The sequence below is a fragment of the Pelodiscus sinensis genome, chromosome 31, assembly GCF_052426305.1.
Source record: "Pelodiscus sinensis isolate ZL-2025 chromosome 31, ASM5242630v1, whole genome shotgun sequence".
In the NCBI taxonomy this organism is placed as follows: Eukaryota; Metazoa; Chordata; order Testudines; family Trionychidae; genus Pelodiscus; species Pelodiscus sinensis.
This window is the reverse complement of record NC_143082.1, coordinates 4967623-4993978: the sequence shown is the minus strand read 5'-3', so window position 1 is coordinate 4993978 and position 26356 is coordinate 4967623. Positions and strand designations below refer to the sequence as shown.

At 50.8% G+C, this 26356-nt stretch overlaps 2 protein-coding genes across 2 annotated transcripts in view; both read right to left on the bottom strand.

The window, feature by feature from the left end:
• The window catches only part of LOC102463292 (uncharacterized), a 180374-nt gene that overhangs the window by 115737 nt on the left and 38281 nt on the right, over nucleotides 1-26356 (bottom strand). The gene's annotated exons all lie outside the window — the stretch shown is intronic.
• Nucleotides 6726-26356, bottom strand: part of LOC149520913 (adhesion G protein-coupled receptor E3-like) — a 57976-nt gene continuing 38345 nt past the window's right edge. Inside the window, exons 13-23 of the mRNA XM_089774826.1 lie at nucleotides 23537-23714; nucleotides 22660-22779; nucleotides 19931-20121; nucleotides 17873-18043; nucleotides 14963-15157; nucleotides 13394-13629; nucleotides 12520-12586; nucleotides 11319-11410; nucleotides 10225-10393; nucleotides 9413-9502; nucleotides 6726-8455 (exon numbers count right to left, since the gene is read on the bottom strand). Coding sequence (XP_089630952.1) covers nucleotides 8450-8455; nucleotides 9413-9502; nucleotides 10225-10393; nucleotides 11319-11410; nucleotides 12520-12586; nucleotides 13394-13629; nucleotides 14963-15157; nucleotides 17873-18043; nucleotides 19931-20121; nucleotides 22660-22779; nucleotides 23537-23714 — 1515 coding nt within the window. The 3' untranslated portion in view covers nucleotides 6726-8449. The remainder of the gene's footprint in view (nucleotides 8456-9412; nucleotides 9503-10224; nucleotides 10394-11318; nucleotides 11411-12519; nucleotides 12587-13393; nucleotides 13630-14962; nucleotides 15158-17872; nucleotides 18044-19930; nucleotides 20122-22659; nucleotides 22780-23536; nucleotides 23715-26356) is intronic.

Sequence of the window (26356 nt, the reverse complement as noted above, 5' to 3'; positions counted from 1 at the left end):
TACCGGTAGTTCGGAATAGGCACCCTAGTCCGAACTACCTAGTTCGAGCCCCGTGTAGCCGCGCTGCACGGGGTTCGAAGCAGCGGGGATTTAAAAATGGCGGCTCCCCGCTTATGCTAATGAAGCCCGGGAAATTCAAATCCCGGGCTTCATTAGCAAGTGCGGTATGCATACATTACCCTCCTAGTTCGAACTAGGAGGGTAGTGTAGACATACCCTAGCTTCTCATTGTCAGGGTCTAGAAATAGATGACAGGAGAGGGATCACTTCACGATTACCTGTTGTGTTCATCCCTCTGGGGTATCAGGCATTGGCCACTGTCAGCAGACAGGATACTGGACTAGATGGACCTTTGGCCTGACCTAGTATGGCTGATCTCACATTCTTATAAGGGAGCTGTCCCATTTAGTTCTTCCCTGGGGTTCCAGCCTTCAGTCAGGGAGGGAGGCTGGTGTGATTATTTGTGGGGGCTTGTTCCAATGGGACACTGTGTCCTCGGCTGCCAGCAGCCACCGAGCGGGCCCAGGGCTCCGATTCTGCCCTTGTAGGGATGCAGCGGCTGCCCCCGTAATGGCGCAGAGCTCCTGGGCTGATGGGGGAGGGAGAGCCGAATGGGATGCAATCACTACAGGCACCCTGCGGGCTGGGGGCCCAGCTCAGCGTGGGGACCGCAGCCGCCATGTACTGTCTGCAGCTCCAGGATGCGCCTCAGGTAGAACATGCTGCCCAAGATGGCTGGGTCAATAATAAAGAACAGGTCCATGTGCAGGGGAACCTACAGCACATGCCTCATGCTCTTGGGGTCACTGCTGGGTCCCTAAGCCAGAGAGAAAGGACCTAGGCAGAGCTCAGGCTTGACCCTGGTGCAGCACTTTTCATCAATAGAACTCAAAGTGATGCCAGGGCCCTGCAGAGGTGACAGTACGCTGGGCACCCCAGTGTGGCACTCCGGCAAGAAGATGCCGGCAGGCTGTGGGACTCGGTTGCAGCAGCTTCCAACTCAGTTCCCGGGGCTCTCCTGGAGGCTACCTTGCTAAGCAGCAGGCAGCCAGGCAGGTGAAAGGGAAAGGGCACCATTTATGTGGGGCTGGGGGGCCGGTAGCTCCTAAAAATTGGAACCCCTGAATTTCATGCTTGAGATTTGCTTAAAGTCCATGTCCTGACTCCAGAGGCTGTTCTTCAACACAATAGTTTGAGCTGCGTGCAGCTTTGCCTTTGGGGCAAGGAGTTTGTTATAAAGAGAGGCAGGCAGGGGGATTAAGAATAATAAAGGCCTGAGCATTCAAGTAACTGAAGGGTTGTTAGATCATCATGAAAACATTGCTGGATACTCCACTTAAAAGAAGAAAAAGGGAGAAAAGGAGTAACACAAACTAATCCAAAACTGACTGCAGAGAGTTACAAACTAGATGCTTGCAGATGGAACTCAGTGTTGATATGTGCAAAGTAATGCACATGGGAAAACATAATCCTAACTACAGATACAAAAATGATGGGGTCTAAAATAGCTATTATCACTGAAGAAAAAGATCTTGAAATCATTGTGGAAGTTTTCACTGAAAACTTCTGTTTAATGTGCAGTGCAACTCTAAAAACTAAAAAGCTAACAATATTGGGAATCATTAGGAAAGGAACAGATAATAAGACAAAATACCATATTGTCTCTACATAAAGTCATTTTATGCCCACATCCTGAGTACTGTATGCACATCTGATCACCCCATCTAAAATTGGATTTGGAAAAGGTACAGAAAAAGCAACAGAAATGATTGGGGATAAGGAACAACTTCCATAGGAGGAAAGATTAACAAGACTGGGACTTTTCAGCTTAGAAGGGAAGGGTATGTCTACACTACAGCGTTATTTTGAAATAAGCGATTTTGAAATAGCTTATTGCAAAATAATGTGTCTACGCACAAAATACATTTTGAAATAGCGTTTTGCTATTTCAAAATAGGGCGTCCATGCTGAGCGGATGCTGAATCGCATTGAAGGCCGGCCAGAACCAGGTCTGGCAGGGCATCAGGTCAGGAATTACTTTGTGTGGCTGCTGCCTGAGGCTATCTGAGGCCTGTGCTTAAAGGGTCGCCCCCTGGACAGCCAGTTCTCAGCTTTCCCTGCTTGCTTGCCTACCTCGATGAGGGACAGAAAATCATTTTGTCTCTGCGTGCTCTGGTTGCCCTCACTCAGGGCACCACAGCACTCTGCAACACATAGCCAGAGCTGCCCCTAGGCACTCTGGTGCTTCTCGTGGACATGTTGCTGCAAGCCTGGCTGCACTTTCTGCAGACTGCCATCCGGGAGGTCCATCGGGGGCTGCCAGTATCCAGGAGGCCCTGCAGGAGAGCTTCCACCCTGAGGAGCACTAAGAGCCTCTCTGGTCTGCCCCACTGAGGGTTTATGCCTCATTCCTCCCTCACGTCCTTCCACTTACCCCTCCCTAAATGATGTCAAATAAAATACATATATTTTCATGAACACAAACTCTCTTTATATTACAAAACTGGGGCAGGTGGGAGGATGAAACTATGGTGAGACTGGGGAAAGGAGGCGGAAGAGGGGAGAAGAGAAGGTGGAAGAGGAGAGGGGAAAACTTGGGAGGAGGGAGGGGAAGCAAGGGGAAGAAGAGGAAGGGGAAGCTCAGGGCTCAGTGTTGGGCGTCTCGCCAGACCAACTTGACTGTCATGCAAACCTGCTCCTGGGTTCGCATGTGGCCTTTGGTGGCCAGGCTGGCAGCTATCCTGCCATAGATGGCCGCATTCCTCCGAAATAGCGGTTTGGCTGTGTAGACGCTAGGAAAGTTATTTCAAAATAAGGGCTGTTATTTCAAAATAACTTTGCTGTGTAGACATACCTGAAATGACTAGAGGGTCACTAGTTTAGATCCAATATAGGGGACAAAGAGCACAAGAAACTTGATCACTTCGGTAGCGGGGGTGAGGGAATTACACGGCCTTATTAGCAAACCATGACTTTGATGACTACTCTAAATTAGCAGAACTCATGGAACATATACTAGAGTCTAAAAGATCTGTCCTTCAAGTGATCATTCAGGAGGGCCACACTATTGCCCGCACTATGCTACTAGTGGCTTCTTCAACTTCAAGAGGACATAGAAAGGGTTTCTACTCCATACTGGAGAAAGGGCTTTTATTCAACGTATTTCCTCACCCGGAAGCACACAGGAGGATGGAGGCCAATCCTGGGTCTCCGGAAGCTGAACAAATTTCTGCAGAAACAACGCTTGAAAATGGTCACACTAGCCTCAACAATTCTGGCACTGGACAGAGGGGACTGGTTCGCAGCCCTCAACCTACAAAACGTGTAATTCCACATAACCATCCATCCATCACACAGACATTTCCTTCACTTTACAGAGGGAGGGGACCATTTTCAATAAAAGGTCCTACCTTTCAGCCTGTCATCTGCCCCACGGGTTTGCTCCAAAGTCCTCGCACTCATGGCAGCATACCTCAGACAACAGGGGGTGATTTTTCCTTATCTCAACAACTGCTTATGGAAAGGTTGCTCACAAGGGGAAATGATTGACTTGATAACAAGAACCAAGCAACTGTTCAACTTGCTGGGACTTTTAATCAACGAACAAAAGTCAACACTCAATCCAGTTCAGGACTTAGGGGCAAGGCTCAATGATACATCAGACAGGGCATACCTTCCACAACACAAGTTCCATACCCTTCGAGATTTGGTTCTTCCCCTCATTGCAAATCCATCCACCCACCACAGTCCATACCTACCTTCAACTCATGGGGTACATGGCAGCCACCACATATCCAGTGCAGTATGTGCACCTCCATTTCCATTGGTCTACACGCCCTCATAGCATCCATTGCACAAACCATGTTTGTGCTCGATCAAGTGCTGCAGTAGCTCAGATGGTGGACATGTCCATGCAACCTCTTAACTGGGATCCCGTTTTTACAGGAGGAGCCTGCCACACAAATTATCACGGACGCTTCAGAACTGGTTTGGGGTGTGCACTTCCAACACAAAACTGTACAGGGCAAATGATGGCCACACGAGACTCTGTTACACATCAACATTCTAGAACTCAGAGCCATCAGAAATACCTGCAGGCACTTTGCCTCTTCCATAACCAACTGCTCAGTTCATGTTCTCACAGACAACACCACCACGATGTACTACATAAACAAGCAGGGAGGAGCGTGTTCCAGATCTCTGTGTGCAGAGGCAGTCTGCCTGTGGAATTGGGCTTTAGTGCACAGAGTCACTCTAAACGCCACGTACTTACCGAGGGTTGACAACACCATAGCAGATGCCCTAAGCTGCAACTTTACAATTCACCATGAGTGAGAACTCCACCCGGCCGTCACGGATATCATCTTCCGCAAATGGGGCTATCCCACCACAGATCTCTTTGCAACACGGAACAATGTAAAATGTCCCAGATTTTGCTCTCGAGTGGGACTGGGCAGGAAGTCCAGGAGCGATGCATTCCTCCTTATGTGGGACGAACCACCGTATTACACCTTTTTTCCAATTCCGTTGATTCCCAGGGTGTTGCACAAAATTTGTCTGCATGGCGCTCAAGTCATCTTGATAGACCTTGTTTGGTCCAGACAGATTTGGTTTCCAGCCCTTCAGGACTTGTCTCCCGAACCAGCTTTTCCATTGCCACACCAATACGACCTTCTATTCCAGAATGGAGGCAACCTGTGTCATCCGAAACTTCAATCGCCACACCTCCATGCATGGCTCCTCAATGGCTCCATGACCACAAGGCCCAGGGCTCTGAGTGTGTGAGAGAGGTCCTACTGCATAGCAGGAGACAGTCCACCAGGGCGACTTACTTGCAGAAATGGAGGCGCTTCACCTCCCGGGGTCAGCTGATACAAGTCAACCCCAATGAAGCTCCATTACAAAGCATTCTGGACTACTTATGCACTCCAAGGACGGATGGGTCATCTGTCTCTTTGATCAAGGTCCACATGGCCACCATCTCAGCCTTCCGCGGATGAACTGAGGGGGCTGTGGTGTTTGCACAGCCACTATCAGGGAGGTTCCTCAAAGGTTTTCATAATCTCTAGCTACCTTGTAGGGTGCCAACCCCTGCATGGGACCTTAATCTGGTATTGGCTACTCTCATGGAATCATAGAGCTGGAAAAGACCTCAGAAGGTCAGTAAGTCCAGCCCACTGCTCTAGGCAGGACCAATCCCAATTAAATCAACCCAGCCAGGGTTTTGTCAAGCAGAGACTTAAACACTGCTAGGGATGGAGACTCCACTACTTCCCTCGGTAAGCCATTCCAGTGCTTCACCACTCTCCTAGTGAAATAGTTTTTCCTAATAGCCAACCTGGACCTCTCCCACTGCAACTTGAGACCATTGCTCCTTGTTCTTCCATCTGTCACTACTGAGAAAAGCCTCTCTCCATCTTCTTTGGAACCTTCTTTCAGGAAGTTGAAGGCTGCTACCAAATCCCCCCTCACTCTTCGCTTCTGCAGACTAAACTGACCCACCTCCCTCAGCCTCTCCTCATAGGTCATGTGCTCTAGCCCCCTAATCATTTTGGTTGCCCTCTGCTGGACCGTCTCCAATGCTTCCACATCCTTTTTGTAGTAGGGGATCCAGAACTGGACACAATACTCCAGATGTGGCCTCACCATAGCCGAATAAAGGGGAATAATGACATCTCTGGATCGACTGGCAATGCTCCTCTTAATGCAACCTAATATGCCATTAGCCTTCTTGGCTACAAGGGCACACTGTTGACTCATATCCAGCTTCTCATCCACTGTAACCCCCAGGTCCTTTTCTGCAGAACTACTACTTAGCCAGTTGATCCCCAGCCTGTAACAATGCTTGGGAGTCCTCCGTCTCAAGTACAGGACTCTACATTTATCCTTGTCGAACCTCATCAGATTTCTTGTGGCCCAATCCTCCAATCCTCTCATGAAGCCCCCCTTCAAGCCAATGGCTGTGTGTACCCTATCGTTACTTACCACTGTGTAGCCGCGCGGCACGCAGTCCGAACTAGCCGGCATTTAAAAATGGCCCTGGCCGGCTTTATGCAAATGAAGCCTGGGAAATTCAAATCCCGGGCTTCATTTGCAACTCCGTATGACTACATTACCCCCCCCCCCCAGTTCGAACTAGGGGGGTAGTGTAGACATACCCTCTGATAGCTGTAACTTCCGGGAGGAGAGTCAGTGAAATAGGTGCATTAATGGAGCCTCTGTCATCAGCACCCGCCCACCCCCCATGCTTTCACTCTCTGCTCCCATCACAGCATGCAAAAGTCACCCCCACCACACCAAAATCTGAAATGGCATCCCTGTGAAAGGGGCTGGCTGGGGGTGCACTCTCTCGCCCCTCCCTCTGTGCCCTTTGGGGGGGCACTGCAGCCATGTGTACCCAGAACTCTGCTGCTCTTCCCCTTTTCCTGACAACCATGTAGTGAGAGGAAAGTGTGCAGCTTGTGACTTCCTCTTGCTCCTGGCTGTCCAGGGAAGAGCACAGGAGGCTGCAGCAGGTTGTGTACTTTCCCCTCGCTCCCTGATAGTCAGGGGAAAGAGAAGAAGGGAAGCAGTGACCCAGTATGTGTGGCTGCATCACCTTGTCCCTCACCCCACACTCCCCACTACACACCCCAGACTCCTGCACTTCCACGCTCCTGCTCTGAATCCTGCACCGCCCCCCATATCCCTAACTGCTGTCCTAAGCCTCCCCCCCGCACACACACTAACCCCCTGTTCCTGAGCCCCTCACACTTACAGGTATTGTCATATCGCACCCCCCAACTCCCTGACCTTAGCGATAAGTACCTGTAAGAAACTTAAGTTACTTTCACCTGCTGGGGCAGAGGTGCAACAGCAAAGGGATGCAAAGCAGTGGGGTCAATGGCACAGAGAGTGGTGTCCATTGGCCCCAAAAAAGCATGGACAAAAGACTCAAGCTCTGGCCTATTGCTTCCAGGAATGGTGGCCCCGGTAGCAGAACAGACAGACCCTGTATTGAGGCAAAAGACAGGACTTCCTCAGATCAAATTGTGGAAGAAAATTGGCATGACCATATAGAATTAGCATCTTTGTTAAGCCCCATTCGTAAAGTGTCAAATTTAAGCATGAATGAGAGTTCAGAGGCTTCTCTTTGAAGTCTTGTGTTAAAGCCTCTTTGAAGCAGGTAGTAAGATCGTTGAGACAATGCCCGGGCTGGTTGAAATGGCAAGAAACTGTTTTTTCTTTGTGAAACTGTCTGTCAGACACTTTATGAATGGGGCTTAACAAAGATGTTAATTATCTCACTCATTACAAAGATAGCTTCTCCAATTATCACCTCTAATATCATTACCTCATAGACATTAACCTCCCCCCATCCCCCGTCTTTACTAAAATCTGATTTGTCTATTTTATATGTATTCACTTTTTTTTGTTTGTATTCCTTTGCTATCTATGGTCATGCCAATTTTCTTCCACAATTTGACCTGAGGAAGTGGGTCTGGCCCATGAAAGCTCATCACCTAATAAACCATCTTGTTAGTCTTTAAAGTGCTGCATAGTCCTGTCTTTTGTTTCAGCTAGACCAGACTAACACGGCCAAATCTCTACCTGTATTGAGGGTGCTGGCACGCTAGCTCCCAGACTGCACTTCCCCATGTGACCACTAGGTGTCTCTCCAAATCCTCCCTTGCACGAAACAGCCAGAGCTACACTGAAGTCATGGGGCAATACTACTGTTTATGCCTGGCAGCGTCCCCGGGTGTCAGGGAGCCCTAGGAGCCGCATTCAGATGGAGCATTGTGAATATTTGGGGAATGGTTGCTTGTTCCCCATTTCCAGCTGCTAGAGGGAGAAACAAGTGAGTGAGTAAACTTTACGACATAGAAACAAAACCACTCGAGGAGGCATTTTAAAAGGCACCCCTGAAATCAGGCATCCACAGTGAAACTCATTATACAGTCTTGAAATACCACAGACACGCAAACCCTGCTCACATTGCAAGGGAATGGAGGATTGGAAAAATAATAATAAATACAGAGACAGGAAAACTCATAAAAGCAGCAACAGTTCCAGGCTGGATTAAGTGATAGACGCTATTGGCCCATGACAAGGACTCCGGCTCCCAGAAGCAGCTCAGGTCTCACAGTTCTAGTCCTCATGGATGCAAAGAGGAAACTTGACAATGTGGCGGGAGTGCAACTGTTTTAACACTAGATCCTACAAGCCAGTGATAGAAGAACCGAGGAGTCCTGACTGTCAGGACCCCAAGCTCTAATCCTCACCCCCTCCTCTTCCCAGCCTGCAGATTTAACGCACAATCACACTCCCTGCTGAGACAGATGGGAAGCTGGTTTAGAAGTTCTGATCCTGCTGCTGCAAGCGCTTTAATGAAGGCGTATTGAAGTCCTGCAAAAAGCTTCTCCTGCTCCCAAAGCGCGATGGCAGCTCCTGCCTCCTGGCCCAAAGGTCAGCCCTGCAAGGAACGAGAGACACCGGCATGATTCTGGAGGAGTGGGAGGGGAAACACAAACTCCCAGGAGAGTTTGGATCTCGGCTGAGTGGGATCAGGCCGTCTGTGCATGTGGATTGAACCTGGACTTGAAGCTCCCAGAGTAGCAGATGTCCATGTCTATTGGCATCACTGGAGATTTCCCCCAGGAGCAAACCCTGCAGCCAGCTGCACTGGTGCCCATCAACGTCTCTCCTGTCCCCACCGCTTGTTGGCAGGGGCGTAGCCAGGAGTGTGCTTGGGTGGGCCTGGGCCTACACACTTAGCATCCAGGCCAAGCCGCCCACAGCTCTGTCTCTGTCCCACTGCAGCATGGGAACTTGCCCTTCTCCACCCAGGGCTTCAGCTGGGCCAAGAATGTGAGGTTGGGGGCTCTGCAGTCCCATGCTCCTTACTGGGAGCAGACTTGAGGGCTTGCAAGCCTCCATGTCCTGCTGGGAGTGCTGGAGGGTGAGCAGGGCTGGAGGGTGAACAGGTGTCTGTGCCCTGACTCTCCCCCCCCCCCCCCCCACTGGAGCACCCAGAAGATAGACAAGGGCAAGCCCCTGCAAAAAACCCATTCCCAGCAGAGGAGAGAGGTGGGTGGGGGGTGCAGGGCACGGATATTTATGGGGCCTCTGGCCAGAGCATCTATCCCTCCCCCTCTTCTAAGGCTGGCAGGGGGAGAGGCAGCCCCATGGCTGCTACCCCTCCGGTCATAGCTCACCCTATGGTCCCATAATGGCTACCCCACTGCTTGTTGGCCTCATGTACCTGAATCCAGGCTAAGCCCAAATATAGACACGCTGCTCCACAGCCTAGAATAGAACCCAGGAAGCCTGACTCCCAGTCTAGTGCTGTAACCCTGCCAGGATCTAGCCTGTGTTCTGGTTGCACCTGGTGATGAATCAGTGAAGATCTCAGGGCCATCGGCTCTCTTACCACTTTGCTGCTGGTGGCTAAAGTAGACATGGAGACCTCCGAGTAGGACTTGGATTTGCCGGTAAACCATCGCTTGTATTCCTCCTGCACCTGGAGTCGCAGAGACAGACAGTGGTGTCACGCCGCTAGCACATGGGAGATCTCTTCTCTCAGCGCCTTAGCCCCATTTCTAACATGCACATCACCTCAGCATCTCGACATTACGCAAATCAACAAGAGCTGCATTTAATCCTGCTTGATAAAAGGGAGTCGAGCCCCGATGCACTCGTTGGGGATCTCTCGCTCAGCGAGACTCACGGCTATTTATGTCCCCCTCCCCCCCACCCGCCTCTGTGCCCTGGGACAAGTCAGAGCAGCCCTGGGCTTGCTCTAACACTCTGCTTACTGTGGCAGCAGAAAATACCCATAATGCTTTGCACCCAATCCTCCCCCTGCAGCTGAGGCAAAGCTTCATAGGAGTTGTGCATGGAAGGGGATTCTCAGGACGCCATTTTCCCCAGCAGGGGAGCCAGGCGGATTGTTTCAGGGAAGTTCTCCGGGGAACCGAGAGGCTAAGTGGTTTGACCAAGGAGCCGACAGCACCGCAGGGAATTGTGCCCAGGTCTCCTAAGTGCTAAGCTTGAGCACCAGCCTCTGGGCTATTCTTCCTCTCTCAACAAGGGGCATCTTCAGTGCTCTGCTACTGGGGATCCCTGGGGAAAAGGCTGGGGGGATCTTGCACAACACGCTCAGTGAAGCATTGTTGCCCGCTCTGCTCTCCTGTGGAAGGGGCACTGCCAAGTCCGGGAGGGGATGAAGGATCCTGGGGGTACCTGGCGATTGAGGAGGCAGTGCACCAGGAAGATGAAGACCCCCTGCAGGCTGTTGAGGATGGTGAATAAATACGCCATGACTACAGCGGCTGGGCCGGTTTGGAGGAGACCGAAAATCCACGTGCAGCCCAGAATGAAGACTTGGGCGATGGCTTTAAAGGTCAGGAGCCTGGAGAGAGGAAGACAAAGAGATCCCATGATGGCAGCCCTCTGGGAGCAGCTGAGTCTGGAGGGTCCAGGCTGAAATGACAAATGCTTCTAGAGAGCCAAACTCCATCATTGCCCTGTACAGGTGTGAGAGCGGCTGGCCTGGAGACTTCGAAAAGGCAATGCACAAGCTGCTCCAGTTGAATGAAAGAGCCAAGCCTCCCTAAGAGGGGTGGGAAAGATTTGGACCCTGTTTGGCTCAGGCAAAGGGGACCCTGTAACATGTCCAGAAGTGCTGGCTGTGGACACATATAAGCACAGCGAGGGGAAAGTCCCCTGGGAGCAGATCTCCCCCTGGTTTAAATCAGGAGATCACATAGAGAGACAGAAGCTTCTACCACCGGAGGATCTGTCCATCTTGGCTTCACAAGAGCACCTGTCTCTGCACAGAGTGTGTTCTAGGGACTTGACCACTCCTCGGATGAGGGACACATACAGTGGTGTGTCCGGCACCACTCTTATCAGACTGAGGAGCCCCAAGAGCTGGCACAGTGCTCAGGGAGGCTCAGAACTCCTACAAAATTATGCTGCCAGTAGCAAAGCTAGGAATTGAACCCAGGAGTTCTGACTCTCAGTTCTATCCACTTGATTCCACTCCACACCCACAGCTGGAGTCAGAACCCAGCAGTCCGGACTCCTACACTGCCCCTCCCACTTATCATTGAACAGGAGAGATGGGGTAGCTCAGTGGTTTGAGCATTGGTTGGCTAAATCCAGGGTTGTGAGCTCAATCCTTGAGGGGGCCATTTAGGGATATGAGGCAAATCTGTCAGGAAGGGGACTGGACTTGATGACCTCTCAAAGTCCCTTCCAGCCCTATAAGATAGATAGGTATATCTCCATATGATATAATAATGTTCTCAGCTCTGCTTTTAAGACAATGTTACCTGGTGTCTTTGAGGGTGGACACTTCAGAGTTGAGACTGGAAAGTTTTCTCTGCAGCATCCAGAGGGTTATGGCAAAAAGGACGGAATTGATCTAGAATCAAAGCAGAGTAGGGTCACTCACCCCAATTTGTCTCGGGCTCCAGGGAAGGGAAGGGATATGATAGGCAGATGGGGGGGGGAGGGGCATCTCTACATGAGCACAAGCAGAAATTGTCACCATCAACAAGAGTGTTGCAGTTCAGTATGATTATTCAGTCAGCTCCCCAGCTAGTGCAAATCAGCACTGCACCCCTGAAATCAATGAAGCAATACTGACTTATAAGCAGAGGATCTGGCCCAATAACTGCAAGTCCCAATAAGATGTGTGTGCTACACCTTGTCACACAAGCTGGCTTTCACTGGCTTGAACTGGGAGCACTTATCACTCCATTCCCTACTGAGCCAAAACCCTCCTAGGCATAGACCCCTTTGAGGTCTATAGCATTAAACCAGGGGATGACTGGGACAGGGTGAGACCAGGCCCTAAACCCCTCTGCTGATGGCTTTTGACCTTGACGAGGTGTACCGGTAGTTCGGAATAGGAATCCTAGTCCGAACTACCTAGTTCGAGCCCCGTGTAGCCGCGCTGCACGGGGTTCGAACCAGCGGGGTTTTAAAAATGGCTGCTCCCCGCTTATGCAAATGAAGCCCGGGAAATTCAAATCCCGGGCTTCATTTGCAAGTGCGGTATGCCTACATTACCCTCCTAGTTCGAACTAGGAGGGTAGTGTAGACATACCCGTGGAGACCAGAACAGCAGTCAGTGTCTCTGGTGCCCTGAGGTGTGCAAACGGGACTGGCTGGCTGAGAGAGCAGCAGCACCATGGACAGCTCAGTGTGGGGCGCTATTGAAGATGGATTATGATGGGCCCTGCTAGATGTGGAAAGCCCTGAAGTAAGGGAGAGGACATTATCTCCAGGAAGGGAAGCTCTGCTCTCTGGGAAGCGAGAGGGAGCTGAGCAGAGGGCACAGATGTGGGTCCCTGTTAAATAGGCCTCCTAGGAGGGGTCTGAGTCACATGGGGTGTGACTTGGCTGGAGGACTGAGTTGCCAAAAGGCTTTTAAAAGGAGTCAGATGAGGGACCCACGGAAACCAGGCAGAGCTCCAAACCTTGCTGTCCTGAGGCAGGCAGCAGCACCAAGCCACAGTGGATACCTACCCCCACAATGGCGCACACCGGCCCCAGGAAACTCCAGATGAACCCCCTCTCCATGCTGAGCCAGCAGCTGCAAGCACAAAAATTTAAAGTGATGTTCATTGGTCAGCAGCAGCCAGGCCCAGCATTTACCCCTGATATCATGCTAACCTAAGGGACAGGGGCCCCACTGGGAACAGGTACAGAGACTGTCCTGTTTAGATTGTGCCATTCACAGCTGGATCAGAAAGACGGGGGAGATGGAAACTGAGGCAGAGAAGGGGGCTGTGACTCATTTTGTGGCAGTTCTCTGGTCTCTGTCATGCAGGAAGTCAGACACATGGTTCTTCTAGCCATAGAATCTATTAACTTTAGTCAAGGCCACCCGGAGAGTGAGAAACAGAACACGGGGGTTCTGCGCGCCCCAGTCGAGTAGAAGCTAGAAGTTGATTCATTCACTCATGAAGGACAGTCAGCAGCACAGCTGTGAAGACCGATACCCACTGGTCCAGAGCGCCTTTCACTGGGGAATGCCGGGACACGCACTCGTGCACACAGTGCTGGCATAAGATTGGACCGATTCTCTTCACTCCCCTCTTCCCAGTCAGACAGCATCAGATTAAGTCAGCGAGGCTCCTGCTGGCTAACTGCCTACTCTTGAATGGACTTATAGGGCCCCTTTACTGCAGCATCTAACAAATCTTTAGTCAATTTTCTATCACATGGCTCCAGAACTCTTGAGGCAAAATAGATTCAAGATTAAGGCAACTTGTTATATGGGAAAACTGAGGCATAGAACAGTTAACTGGCTTGCTCAGCGTCAAGCCTGGGACTCAAACCTGGGTCTTCTCTAACCACTACACCATCCCGTCCATGCTTTAGCAGCTCCAGTACTCACTTCTCTTGCCTGCCATAGCCCTTTGGCATGATGGCGGCTGAGACAGCCACCACCAGGGCAGGGAATCCGTAGCCAAAGAGGCTCAGGAACCGCATCTTGGGGCTGTGGTTGCTGAAATAGTTGATGACCCCGAGGTTGCGCACGGTGAGGAAGAGCACCACGGCCTCCAGGAACATCCAGGCGAAACAGGCCAGGAAGAGGTAGTGCAGGAAGCCAGCAATGACGGCACAGCCCACCTGGGGAGAACAGTGGTGGCACATCTTTCATTTCACAGTCTCTACTCCACATCCCAGGGCTGGACCCATCTGCATCATAGAATCACAGGGCTGGAAGAGACCTCAGGAGGTCACTGAGTCCGACCCCCTACCCAAAGTAGGACCTACCCGAACTAAATCATCCCAGCCAGGGCTTTGTCAAGTTGGGACTTGAAAGCCTCTTAGGATGGAGATTCCACCAAAGCCCTAGGGAACCCATCCTAGTGCATCACCACCTTCCTAGGGAAATATGTTTTCCTGTTATCCAACCTAGACCTCCCCCACTGCAACTTGAGACCATTGCGCCTCGTTCTGCCACCTGTCACTACTGAGAACAGCCTCTCTTCAGCCTCTTTGGAACCTCCCTTCAGACAGTCGAAGGCTACTATTAAATCCCCCCTCCCTCTTCTCTTCTGTAGACTAAACAACCCAAATCCCTCAGCCTCTTCTTGTAAATCACGTGCTCCAGCCCCCTCATCATTTTTGATGCTCTCCGCTGGACTCTCTCCAAAGCGTCCACATCCTTCCTCTAATGTGGAGCCAAAAATTAGTCTTAATATTCCAGATGTGGCCTCACCAGTGCCGAACAAAGAGGAATGATCAGTTCCCTAGATTCTTCTTGGCTACAAGGGCCCACTGTTGATTCATATCCAGCTTCTCATCCACTTTAATGTACAGGTACTTTTCTGCTTACCAGCTGCTTAGCTAGTCGGTCCCCAACCTGTAGCTGTGCTTAGGATTCTTCCGTCTCAAGTGCAGGACTCTGCTCTTACCATATTGAACCTCATCAGATTTCATTTGGCTCAATACTCCAATTTGTCTACCCTCCAATGTATGTATTTCTCCCCCTAGCTTAGTGTCATTCATAAACTGTGAACTTGCTGAGGGTGCAATCCATCCCCTCCTCCAAGTCATTAATAAAGATGTTGAAAAAAACCAGCCCCAGGACCGATCCTTAGGGCACTCCTCTTGATATTGATTGCCGACATCCTCTACCTGCCCCCCTCCCCCCACGTCAGGGACTACCCTTGTGAAAAGGTGTTGCTCCAGGGTCTCTTCTTTGCCTTAAAGGATAGCTACATGCCCAACAAACCACACGCCACATACCCAACAATCTCTCACTTTTCAAACAAGGTCAAGAGCATTACCCCTGTTTTACAGATGGGAAAACTGAGGCACCAGGCAGAGAGGTGATTTGCCCAATGTCACAAATAGGAAAGCAAGGACTAGAGCCCAGGTCTCCATACAGTGCTCTATCCACCAGGCCACACTGCCTGCCATCTGAGGTGCTATGCTGGGGTAGGGAGCACTTTACCTGATGCCTGGTACTGTCCACTGCCGTGAGGAAGAGAAGATCGGCCACAAAGAGGCAGAGGCAGAGCTGCAGGTGGATGGAGGAGTTGACGTTGCGGATGGAGCGGCACAGGAGGAAGGTGAGGATGGCGAGGAGGAGGCACAGCAGGGAGAGGGCCAGCCCAACGTGGGAGATGAGGAATAGCGGGAAATCTGCCTGTTGGGGAAGCAGGGCCGATGGCATGTTAGGAGGTCACAAGTCATCCCATGCAGCACAGTTAATGCAGATGAGGTGCTGTAGATAATCCCCCTGATTCCTGCCCAGGATGGACTGTCACTGCCCTTACTGGGGAGCGCAGGCTGAGGTGTGAATAACTCTACAGGGGCCTTTGTTTTAACCATGGGGCTCTGGGAGCCGAGAGGATTCCATCAGGACCATCCAAAGGATTTATGGGCCCTGGCAGGACTATCAAACTGGTGCCCTAAACCCCGACAACAGCCGGGGGATGATTTTTTACAGATGCGATTTTATAACCTTCAGCAACACGAATGAAACAGGTTTAAAGCAAATTTTAAACTAAAGTCCCCTCCACTAACACAGTGAAATCAGAAACTGACAGGATGAACCTGGGGCTGGCAAATGCCTGTTCAATGGCTTCATTAGCACCCGAATGGCTCTCACAGGATCAATGTTCTACTAATAGCTCTGGCAGGCTTGTTCACTTTTAAGTTAAGGGGATCCTCTCTGGAGGAAGCAGAGCCACAAACCAGAGACAGGAAGAGAAGGGGGGTGACCGTTAAAACCCAGTGGTGCCCCCCAAATTTTCAGGTGCCCTACACTGCTGTGTGTTCTGCATGTGGGTAAGGATGGCCCTGAATACCATGCAAGGGGATCCATCTGCGAGCAGCCCAGAATATGTATCTCCATTGCCCATCAGCATGTTCTCACACCAGCCCCTTTGCACTTTCTCTGATACTACCTCCATGTCAGAAGGGGGCTCTCCGTAAACATTCCAAGAGCTACCTCCAGAGAGGGTTGATTTAAATCAAGGCGATTTAAATCATTGCCTTAAATCACCTAAAAAAATCACTGATACTTCCTCACATATGTCTTCAATTAATGGTGCAAATCTGATCACTAAAACATGTTCCTTTACAGCTCAGTACAGCATTTTATATCCTTCTTGAATTCAAACAAGTGTTGAAGAGAAACACAAGAACAATCCAGGCAAGAAGCGAGGCAGAGGGATGCTAACAGGCAACAACAATCCCATGCCAACAGAGCTGAACCAGCCACAGAAGCAATGAAGCAGAGGGTAGGGTTTTAAACCAGACAGTTCAGTATTTGAGCTTTCTGTTCAGGAAACAAATTGAGAAAATACATGAGAAAATAGAAATGTCCGGTATTTTCTAAATAAGATGTAATATAGATTGTGATGTAATGTCAAGTGTGTCCGGTATTTCTGTCAAAACCATCTGGCAACCCTAGCAGAGGGATGCTCAGAGACGACAACATGCCCAAGCCAAAAGGACAGCAGAGGCAAGAGGAGCACTGAGGCACAGGGATGCTCACTGCCAAGCATAGAATCTGAACACAACTCTTGCAGCCGAAGTTGCAATTCCAGACCAGGCCAAGCTGAGTGTGCGTCTACTGTCACAACGGGACAGTAATACTAGTGTAATGTACATGAGAAAATGACACTCGGTGGCAACTCTCGGTTTCTCTTACCACAGCTTTCTGTGCTGTATATTAGGATGATAGAGTCTAAACCTACTTAACTAATTAAACAAGCCAGAAAGATTAGCTGAGATAAATATTTTTTCTTGCAACATCCAACATAGCAATCAACTTGTCAAATCACACTTCAATCAAGGCAACATAGGGCCCCATTTACACCCAGAAACCAGGACAATGTCTCCATGGCAAAAGGGAATCTAGGCAGCTGTGTGTGCACTGAATAATGTCTTCCCTTTTCCTTTCCAGTCCACTCCACTGCTCCTTTCTACTCTGGCTCCGTCCTTTCCTGTATATCGTTTCACTGTCGTTAAACAATGTTTGAACGAACTCTGCCGTGCTTGGCCCAGTTCCCCACCCCATACGCACAGAACAAACCCGATCCTATCCGGCCTCTGGGTGTCTTTCCATGTTACTTACGTCTGCTGAGAAACAGAAACTGAAATCCCAGAATTATCAAGCCAGAGCTGGTTGTTAGGCTGGACAAACTAGAGCCACTAAATAATTTGTATGAGACTGTAGGTAGGTGTAGCACGTTTGTGACCACAGTTAATTGTAATTTATTTTTCAATGAGAAATACTTTTTTTAAAAAAAGAATTGATTTTTATCCACCCTCCTACAACAGGGGTGGCCAACACGTGGCTCGCAAGCCGCATGCGGATCTTCACCCCTGAAAGTGCGGCTCATGAAGCCTCCCCATGAACACCTACAAACAGCCTTTGGCCCCTGTGCTCAACAAATCTGGCTGGTGGGGAACTCTTCCTTTTCTTTTCTTTTCTTTTCTTTTCTTTTCTTTTCTTTTCTTTTCTTTTCTTTTCTTTTCTTTTCTTTTCTTTTCTCAACAATTCTGGTGGGCTCTTTGCATTTTTTCCGCCAGTGTTTTGGCTCTCTTCGTTTAATGGGTTGGACACCCCTGTCCCACAAGGTTCCCTCGAAGTTGTCGAGCAGCACAGCCATGCAGCTGCTTAATAAGCCAGCCAAGGACTCAGGGCTCTGCATAGGCACCTGCCTGGCTTGGGGAGGGGCTTTTCTAGCTCAGGGACAGCAGCAGCTCCCTACTGAGGACAGAGAATGAGTCTCTACCTTGCCCTGCTACCTCCTTAACCTCATTCAGACTGTGCTGAGAGATGCCCAGCTCCCCCAACAAAGGCTACAGCCTTGTGTTACAAGCCCTGTGGTGAGCACCATTCCGTTACCGTTATCTCCCCCCATGCCATGAGGACGGCCAGGCTGGAGACGTGGTTGCAGTTGCACGTGGTGTAAGTGGCATTGAAGCGCAGGACCCTGCACCCTGCCGGAGACCAGCTGCCACTCTGGGCTGTGGTTTCCCATGAGACGCAGACGGGCTTCTCGGAGCGGTTGCTTGGCTGCAAAAAAATATTTTTAAAGATAGACAGATAGATAGATAAGTCAAAGGCAGAAGGCATAGCACAGGATAGAAAAAACACGGTGCCAGGAGAGTGGGTCAGGGTCCCCAGTGCCATGAGAGGCAGACGTTCAGAGGCCAGGAATGGGGTACACATGCACCTCCTGCTCTGGGTGCCCCCATTTCGGGACCACTCATGCTGTGGAGGAGGAAGTGGCTGTCTGTACTGCTGCTCCCCTCCCGCAGCTGAGGAACAGCAGCGCAGCGACACGCTTTTCCTGGGGCTTTCCCCCACCGCTCCCATAGCAGAGAGGTCAGTGCCTAGGGATGCCATGGGGCACAGAGCCACATGTGTCCCTGGGAGAGGGGTTCCAGGTAAGCACCCCACCCCCATCCATGTCACGCTCAAACCCCACAGCAACCACCCTTGCCTGGCAAAATCTTTAATCTGGCATCCCCCATTTCCTAGGGTTGACAGATTTAAGAAGTTCAAATGTATTGGATTGGGACTCAGGATACCTGGGTTTTAGTCCTGACTCTGCCACTGGCCTTGACTCAGTCATTCACCAGCTCTTTGCCTCAGTTTCCCCTTTCTCTAGACAAAGGCCAGGTCTACACGACAGCTGTCCATGTCCCTTACTCCTCGCGAGGAGTAGGAGTTCTGCTGCTGACAGGGGCACCCTCAGCATTCTATTTAGCAGGCTTTTACAAGAACCACTCATTCGAACACCAGAAGTTCAACTGCCGCAGCATCCATCCTTGCCGTGCTCTAGTCATGGCCTAAGCTCTTGGTGACAAGGACTGTCTCATGCGATGGGCCAAGCCTGCCACAAGGGGGGAGCTGATTTCAGCCAACACAATAACACTAATCCCTTATAGGAGGGCAGAGGTGTAGCAGGGCTCTCTATCACCCTACCACAGACAGTGGGCCAGAGGACACCTATGGGGTGGTTTGGAAGGGCTCCCAGCCCTCTGAGTCTGCCTCGGTGCAGCTGAAGCAACCTTTCCCTAATCCTTGTATTAACCCCTGCAGTGCTCTTCATCCGTCAAGCAAAGCTCTTTATAAAGGTCACTATAATTAGCCCCATTTCACAAGTGGGGAAACTGAGGCATGGAGCGAGGTTGGGTGTGTATGTGAAGATGAAAGTCATCCAGCAGAACCAGGAGTAGACACCAAGGGTGTGTCTAGACTACATGCCTCCTTCGACGGAGGCATGTAGATTAGCCAGATCGGAAGAGGGAAATGAAGCCGCGATTAAAATAATCGCGGCTTCATTTAAATTTAAATGGCTGCCCCGATCTGCCGATCAGCTGTTTGTCGGCAGATCGGGGCAGTCTGGACGCGATGCCCCGACAAAGAAGCCTTTCTTCATCGGCACAGGTAAACCTGGTTTCACGAGGCTTACCTGTGCCGATGAAGAAAGGCTTCTTTGTCGGGGCATCGCGTCCAGACTGCCCCGATCTGCCGACAAACAGCTGATCGGCAGATCGGGGCAGCCATTTAAATTTAAATGAAGCCGCGATTATTTTAATCGCGGCTTCATTTCCCTCTTCTGATCTGGCTAATCTACATGCCTCCGTCGAAGGAGGCATGTAGTCTAGACACACCCCAAGTCACCTACCAGTGCTCTATCCACCAGGACACATTGTTTCCCCTGTGTTCCTCTTTGCTCACTTCTCCTGCTTCCCAAGTCCAGGGACTGGACATTTACGAGTCTGCTCCTGAGCCTTGGTTAATGGGGTGGCTTGTTAATGCACTTGGGGAAGAACACAGGAATCCCTCCCCACCTGAGAACTAATTCAATGCCACTTCCCCCCCCCCCAGAGGAGCCAGGCTGCTCCTGAAAATCCAGGCTCAACCCCAACGGTCGCTTGTGAAGGGACTTACCATGATGTGCTGGAAGGTGTAGTTCACTGGATCTGTGACTTTGATCTTGGTCTGGCTGGTCAGCCAGGCACTCACCACCCTGGAAATCATCCGGACGGTGCGGCCAGAGGAGTCCTTCTGGTCTTGGAAGAAGCTGCCGTTCATGATGGTTTCCATGCCCATGTAGGAGGCAAACGCCACTCCAGCCATGCCTGCAAGTGTCCCCAAGGAGAAACCCGGTGGGTTGGCAGCTTCTTTCCCCACGTTCCACCATGGGACTCGCCAAGAACTGTGCAACCTCCCCAGACCCACTTCAGGTGTGGGGTAATGTTCTGCTTCAACAGGGCTGGGAAGAGAACCAGGTGTGTGGATAGCCACACTTTTACTCATAGCTGCAGTGCAGACGGCACTGGCGACAAGATGGGGAAGGGGTCTCTAAATAGGGAACTCCTTAATTTTGGGTCTTTGTTTTAATGTTAGATGGGACGGGTGGCTCTTCAATTCCCCCCAAACTGTGAGGCAGTTTTTGGAGAGTCCCCGAGAGCTGCCTTATCAAAACACAGTCACAGAATACTAGAACTGGAAGGGACTTCGAGAGGACATCAAGTCCAGTCCCCTGCACTCATCACACACTTGATCAGGGCTACTCAACTCTGGAAGCCCCGGGGGTCACAATGATACTCACAGCACATGCCGAGGGCTGCAACTGAAGTGTGGTTGCATATTCATGCAGATGTATATGCAAATAGCTTCTTTCACAGTGACGGACATGAATACAAAGATTAAGGCTTTAACTATGGCACCGGACCCAAAAGCGGCCAGTGTGAGCCAGTCAGCACCTCTCAGGCTCTGCCCACAAGACTTAGCAGACAGCACTTCCCACAATGCCCTGGAACTCATGGACCTCCTCCCTGGGGGCTAGAAACGCCAATACCCTGTACCCATTTGTTCCAGCCAGCCCGTCCGCTTGTGTCTTTCAGTGCTCACCCAGCCTGGGAGACGCCTCGCCATTGTGGAGCGTGTTCCCAGAGGAGGCCATGTTTAAAGAATCCCACCTGTGGGCCCCGTGTTGCGCCCTGTGTAAACACAAACCGCACTGCAGGCTGCAAACGAATGGGCTGCGGGCTGCATGCAGCCCACAGGAAATGTGTTGAGTAGCCCTGATCTAGATCATCCCTGACAGGTGTTTGTCTAACCTGCTCTTAAATAGCTCCAAGGATGAAGATTTCACGACCTCTCTAGGCAACTTCTGCCAGTGTTCAACCACTCTGACAGGACGTTTTTCCTAAGCACCAACCTACTCCCCTTGCTACAATTTAAGCCCATTGCTCTCTTGTTCTATCATCAGAGGCTGAGGAGAATAATTTTTCTCCCTCCTCCTTGTAACACCCTTTTAGGTACTTGAACATCTGATATTAACAGAGCTGGCTGGTGAAAATCTTGGATAGTTTGAACTAGGAGGGTAATGTAGGCATACCGCACTTGCAAATGAAGCCTGGGATTTGAATTTCCCGGGCTTCATTTGCATAAGTGGGGAGCCGCCATTTTTAAAACCCCGCTGGTTCGAACCCCGTGCAGCGTGGCTACACGGGGCTCGAACTAGGTAGTTCGGACTAGGATTCCTATCTCGTGGAACCCATGCCTACGTGGAACGAGGTGTACCGGAAGTTCGGAATAGGAATTCTAGTCCGAACTACCTAGTTCGAGCCCCGTGTAGCCGCGCTGCACGGGGTTCGAACCAGCGGGGTTTTAAAAATGGCGGCTCCCCGCTTATGCAAATGAAGCCCGGGAAATTCAAATCCCGGGCTTCATTTGCAAGTGCGGTATGCCTACATTACCCCGCTAGTTCGAACTATCCAAGATTTTCACCAGCCAGCTCTGTTAATATCAGATGTTCAAGTACCTAAAAGGGTGTTACAAGGAGGAGGAGGAGGTGTTACAAGGAGGAAGTTCGAACTAGCGGGGTAGTGTAGACATACCCCTTGAGTCTGGGGCAAAACAAATTAAACCAAATGTTTGTTTTGAAAATACCACCACAGTGCCTCATGGGACTTATGGTTCAGGTGTTCCCATTTTTCCTGTATGATCCAGGCTTCCTGGTTGGACTGCATCTCCCGTGATGCACCAAGGGAACCATCTAGCCACAGTGCTTCATGGAAGATGAAGTCTGGCAGGAGAATCAGGCCCATAGAGGGCAACAGGAGAATGAGGCAGCAGGCTCATGATTTCAGAATCAAAATCTTTTAGCTCTTCATCCAAAAGCAGAATGACTGTCCGGGCTGAGAGCATTTTGGGCAGCAGAAATTAGCCACTTCTTGAAGCACTGGCATTTTCTTGGCACCCAGTTTTCCACTGAAGAGTCCTGGAGATGGAACAGTCCCTGCCAGCCCTTGTTCTTTATTCTTCTGGTTCCCTTTATTCTAGCAGGCTTGACTAGGACAGAAGGAATTTATATTCGTAGGGCTTAAGAACCAGCAATTGTCAATACAGCACAGAGGTCTGGTCCATGAGCCCTGTGTCCCATACTTCCGCCATCCCCAATCAGATCGATAGTCCATCTAGTTCGATTTCCCATCTTGGTCTATATCGGCACAGAGCAGTGCTCCATCTAAGTTGGAATCTCCTGCTTCGGGGACTTTCAAACCTCCTGTACTTTAACTGTGTATAACTGCCCCTCTCCCATCCTGAACGGGGCCACTGAGATGTGTTCGTCACACATCAGTCCATGTCTGCTGGCGGTGATGAGGTACCTTGTGCTGTTGATTCCTGAACCATTCTGCAGCTAATCTCCATGCTCTCCCCTTTGGCTCCCAGGCTGACGACAGAGTCCTCGCTGCTGCAGCCGTTCCCAATGACTTTCATCTGGACATCTAAGGAGAGGGGGGAACAACACAGTCTGACAAGCACAATGGCTCCTTGAACGGGGGCCATCAGCCAAGCAGAGCAGCAGGGGATGTCAGAGACAGAAGGAACCATCCAGCTACGAGGGGAAGAGGTTTTGTGCCCACAGGAAAGAGACAGGGAGAAAGTTTCATGCGGGCACTGGACCACATCTCTCCCAGGGCATTAGGAACAAGGGGGGATTGTGCAGCTGTACATGCAGGTAGGAGATGGGGCCTGGCTGGCTTGGGATTGGGAACTGCAGCCTTCTGCACACGCCGGCTGGAACCCTGAGAGCTGGGGTATAGGGGGACGGCCTTGTGGTTCAGGCAATCTCCTGGGATGCAGGAAATCCCAGCTGAGCTGCCAGCTCCACCACAGACATCCTGCATGACCTCAGGCAGTTCCTGCAGCTCCCTTCCTCAATTTCCCCCTCTGTCAAATGGGGATAACCAGCCTCCCTTTGTCTGTCTGCTCTGTAAGCTCTTTGCGCAGAGGCCATCTCTCCCTCTGTGTCTGGGCAGCGCCGTCCACAACCGGACCACGGCAGAGGTTTCTAGGTGCTACCATAATGGTCATAATAAGGAGGCCACAGTGAAATGCGCTGACTGGATATGGTACCTGCTGATGGGTCCCCAGGCAGGCTCCACCCCTACTTGGTCAGAGTCATGCTGCTTCTGATTTGCAGCTGCCACCTCTCCCTGCCCTGGTGCCCTGTCTTGTCCCCCTCCAGGCCTGGCTTCCTACCCAGCTCCTCTGTCCGGAAGGTCAAGTTCCCGTTCTCGGTGGGGTTGGTGAGGATGTCCATCACAATCCTCTCCACGCTGTGCAGGACGATGGTGGCCGAGACAGAGAGCTGCTCTGTGCTCAGGTTCGACCAGGAGGACGTCTGCTCCAGGATGGAGGCAAATCCCCCAGCGGCTTTCTACGGGAGGCCAAGCAAGAGAGAGAGCTCTTATTGGCTATGCTGTGTTACATCAGCAACTGTCAGCCAATCTCCTACGAGCTGCTGATGGGTTCCGCCCCTTGTCGCGCCCGAGCTGAGGATCCACTGTTGGTTTGTGCTGCCTGCACATCCCCCCTCTCATGGCTGGTCCATCGAGGTCTGAGCCAGCGACAGGACTCGGGGTTTGCTCTAAGGCCAACAGTCAGCTCTGAATGACTTCAGTGAGCCTTGGCTCAGGCACGACCGGCTCATGCTTCTAAAGCCGGGTGTCCCTCCCTGGTCCGGTTCTGCCAGGGGTCTAGGTGGCACCAAGTAGCTTTCCCTACAGCTGGGGTGGACAATGATTTTTGGTGGGGAGGCCACTCCAAGAGTTTGGTAAGTGGTCAAGGGCAACACTTGTCTAAGGAGAGAGTGCAGGGTCTGGGAGGGAGGTTGGCTGCAGAATTGGTCTGTGACCATATAATCAAGTAAACGGTTAATCGATAAGCCTGGATTTATCATTAACGTTCACGTTAACACGCAACTTCCCATCCTACTCCTGGGCAGCTGGCTGCCACCCCACGCTGCTACCTCTATATCAGCTCAAAAGCCAGTTTCTAGCACATTATTGCTCCCTGGGAGCTGGCTACTGCTGTGGGGGGGTGTAACCTTGTAACAGCTGAGCTTTCCAGGGGTTATTCCTAGTGCAGAAGGGAGCCTGGAGTAGGGGATTAGAGTGCAGGGGAGGGTATGGGTCTGAGAGGAACTTTGGATAAAAGGGGGTTGTGACCCAGGGCAGGAGATTGGGGTGCAGGGTCCTGGAGGAGGTGGGGGTGCAGAAGGGGATTCTGGCCTGGGAGAGGGGTGTAAGACAGGCTGTAGGGTTTTGGAGGGATTTATGACCTGCAGGAGAAAGAGAACAGGGTGTTTAGGTGGTGATCTGGGGCAGGGAGGTGGATTTTGGGAGGGGTAAGATGCCAGATGCAAACTCTGGCCAGGAGGTGCTTACCTAGGTGGCTCCTGGCCAGCTGCCCAGTGGGGCCCTCAGGCAGGCCCTCTGCCTGCGGTAACCCCAGGCCGCTCACAGGGCCTGGCTGTTCCATGTGCTGCACATGGGGGAAGAGGGGACATTGCAAGCTGCCCCCACCCCCAGCCCAATCGCAGGCTGGATCCAAAGGTTTAGTGGGCCAGATCTTGCCCACCCCTGCTCTACAGCAAGGTGCTGGTGAACCAAGACCCGGCTCAGCTCCGTGGAGGCCTAGTGCCATGAGCCCTGCTGGAGCTGCAGCAACAGGCTCTGGAGGACGTTCCCCCCACCCCCACCCTAAAGAGCTAATGGACTATGCAACTAAGTAGGGGTATGTCTACACTACCCCCCTAGTTCGAACTAGCGGGGTAATGTATGCATACCGAACTTGCTAATGAAGCCCGGGATTTGAATTTCCCGGGCTTCATTAGCATAAAGCCGCGCCGCCATTTTTAAAAGCCGGCTAGTGCGAACCCCGTGCCGCGCGGCTACACGCGGCACGGGGTTCGCACTAGCCGGCTTTTAAAAATGGCGGCGCCGGCTTTATGCTAATGAAGCCCGGGAAATTCAAATCCCGGGCTTCATTAGCAAGTTCGGTATGCATACATTACCCCCCTAGTTCGAACTAGGGTGGTAGTGTAGACATACCCTAGAAGAGAAAAAGCAAAAACAGAATGTCGGGCATCATTAGGATAGGGATAGAGAATAAAACAGGAAACATCAGATTCTCTCTACATAAATCCATGGTACGCCCACATAGTGAATACTGAATAGATGTGGTTCCCTCATCTCAAGAAAGATATTTTGGCATTGGAAAAGGTTCAGAAAAGGGAAAAAAAATTATGAGGGGTATGGAACAACTTCCATTGCAGGAGAGATTTAAAAAACTGGCACTTTTTACCTTGGAAAATAGCTGAGTAAGGGGGATATGATAGAGGTCTATAAAATTATGGCTGGTGGGAAAAGAGTGAATAAAGAAGTTATTTACTCCTTCTCCTAATACCAGAATGGAGGATTACAATATGAATTAATAGGTTGCAGGTTTGAAACAAATAAAAGGAAGTATTTCATCACACAATGCACCGTCAACCTGTGGAACTCCTTGCCAGAGGATGTTGTGAAGGTCAAGACTATACCAATGTTTAAAAAAAAGAACTAACTAAATTCATGGAGGACAAATCCATAAATGGCTATTAACCAGCATGGGCAGGAATGGTGTCCTTAGCCTTGTTTGTCAGAACCAGGAATGGACAACAGGGAAGGGAATCAGTGATTATCTGTTCCCCCTGAGACACCTACCATTGGTTTGACCCAGTATGGCTGTCCATACCTTCTTACACCTGAAAGTTGCGATAAAACATCCAGGAGTCTCTTAGGGTATGTCTACACTACAAAGTTAATTCGAACTAACGGACGTTAGTTCGAATTAACTATGATAGGTGCTACACTAGCGCTCCGCTAGTTCGAACTTAATTCGAACTAGCGGAGCGCTTAGTTCGAACTAGGTAAACCTCATTGTACGAGGACTAAGCCTAGTTCAAACTTACTAGTTTGAATTAAGGGGTGTGTAGCCCCTTAATTCGAACTAGTGGGAGGCTAGCCCTCCCCAGCTTTC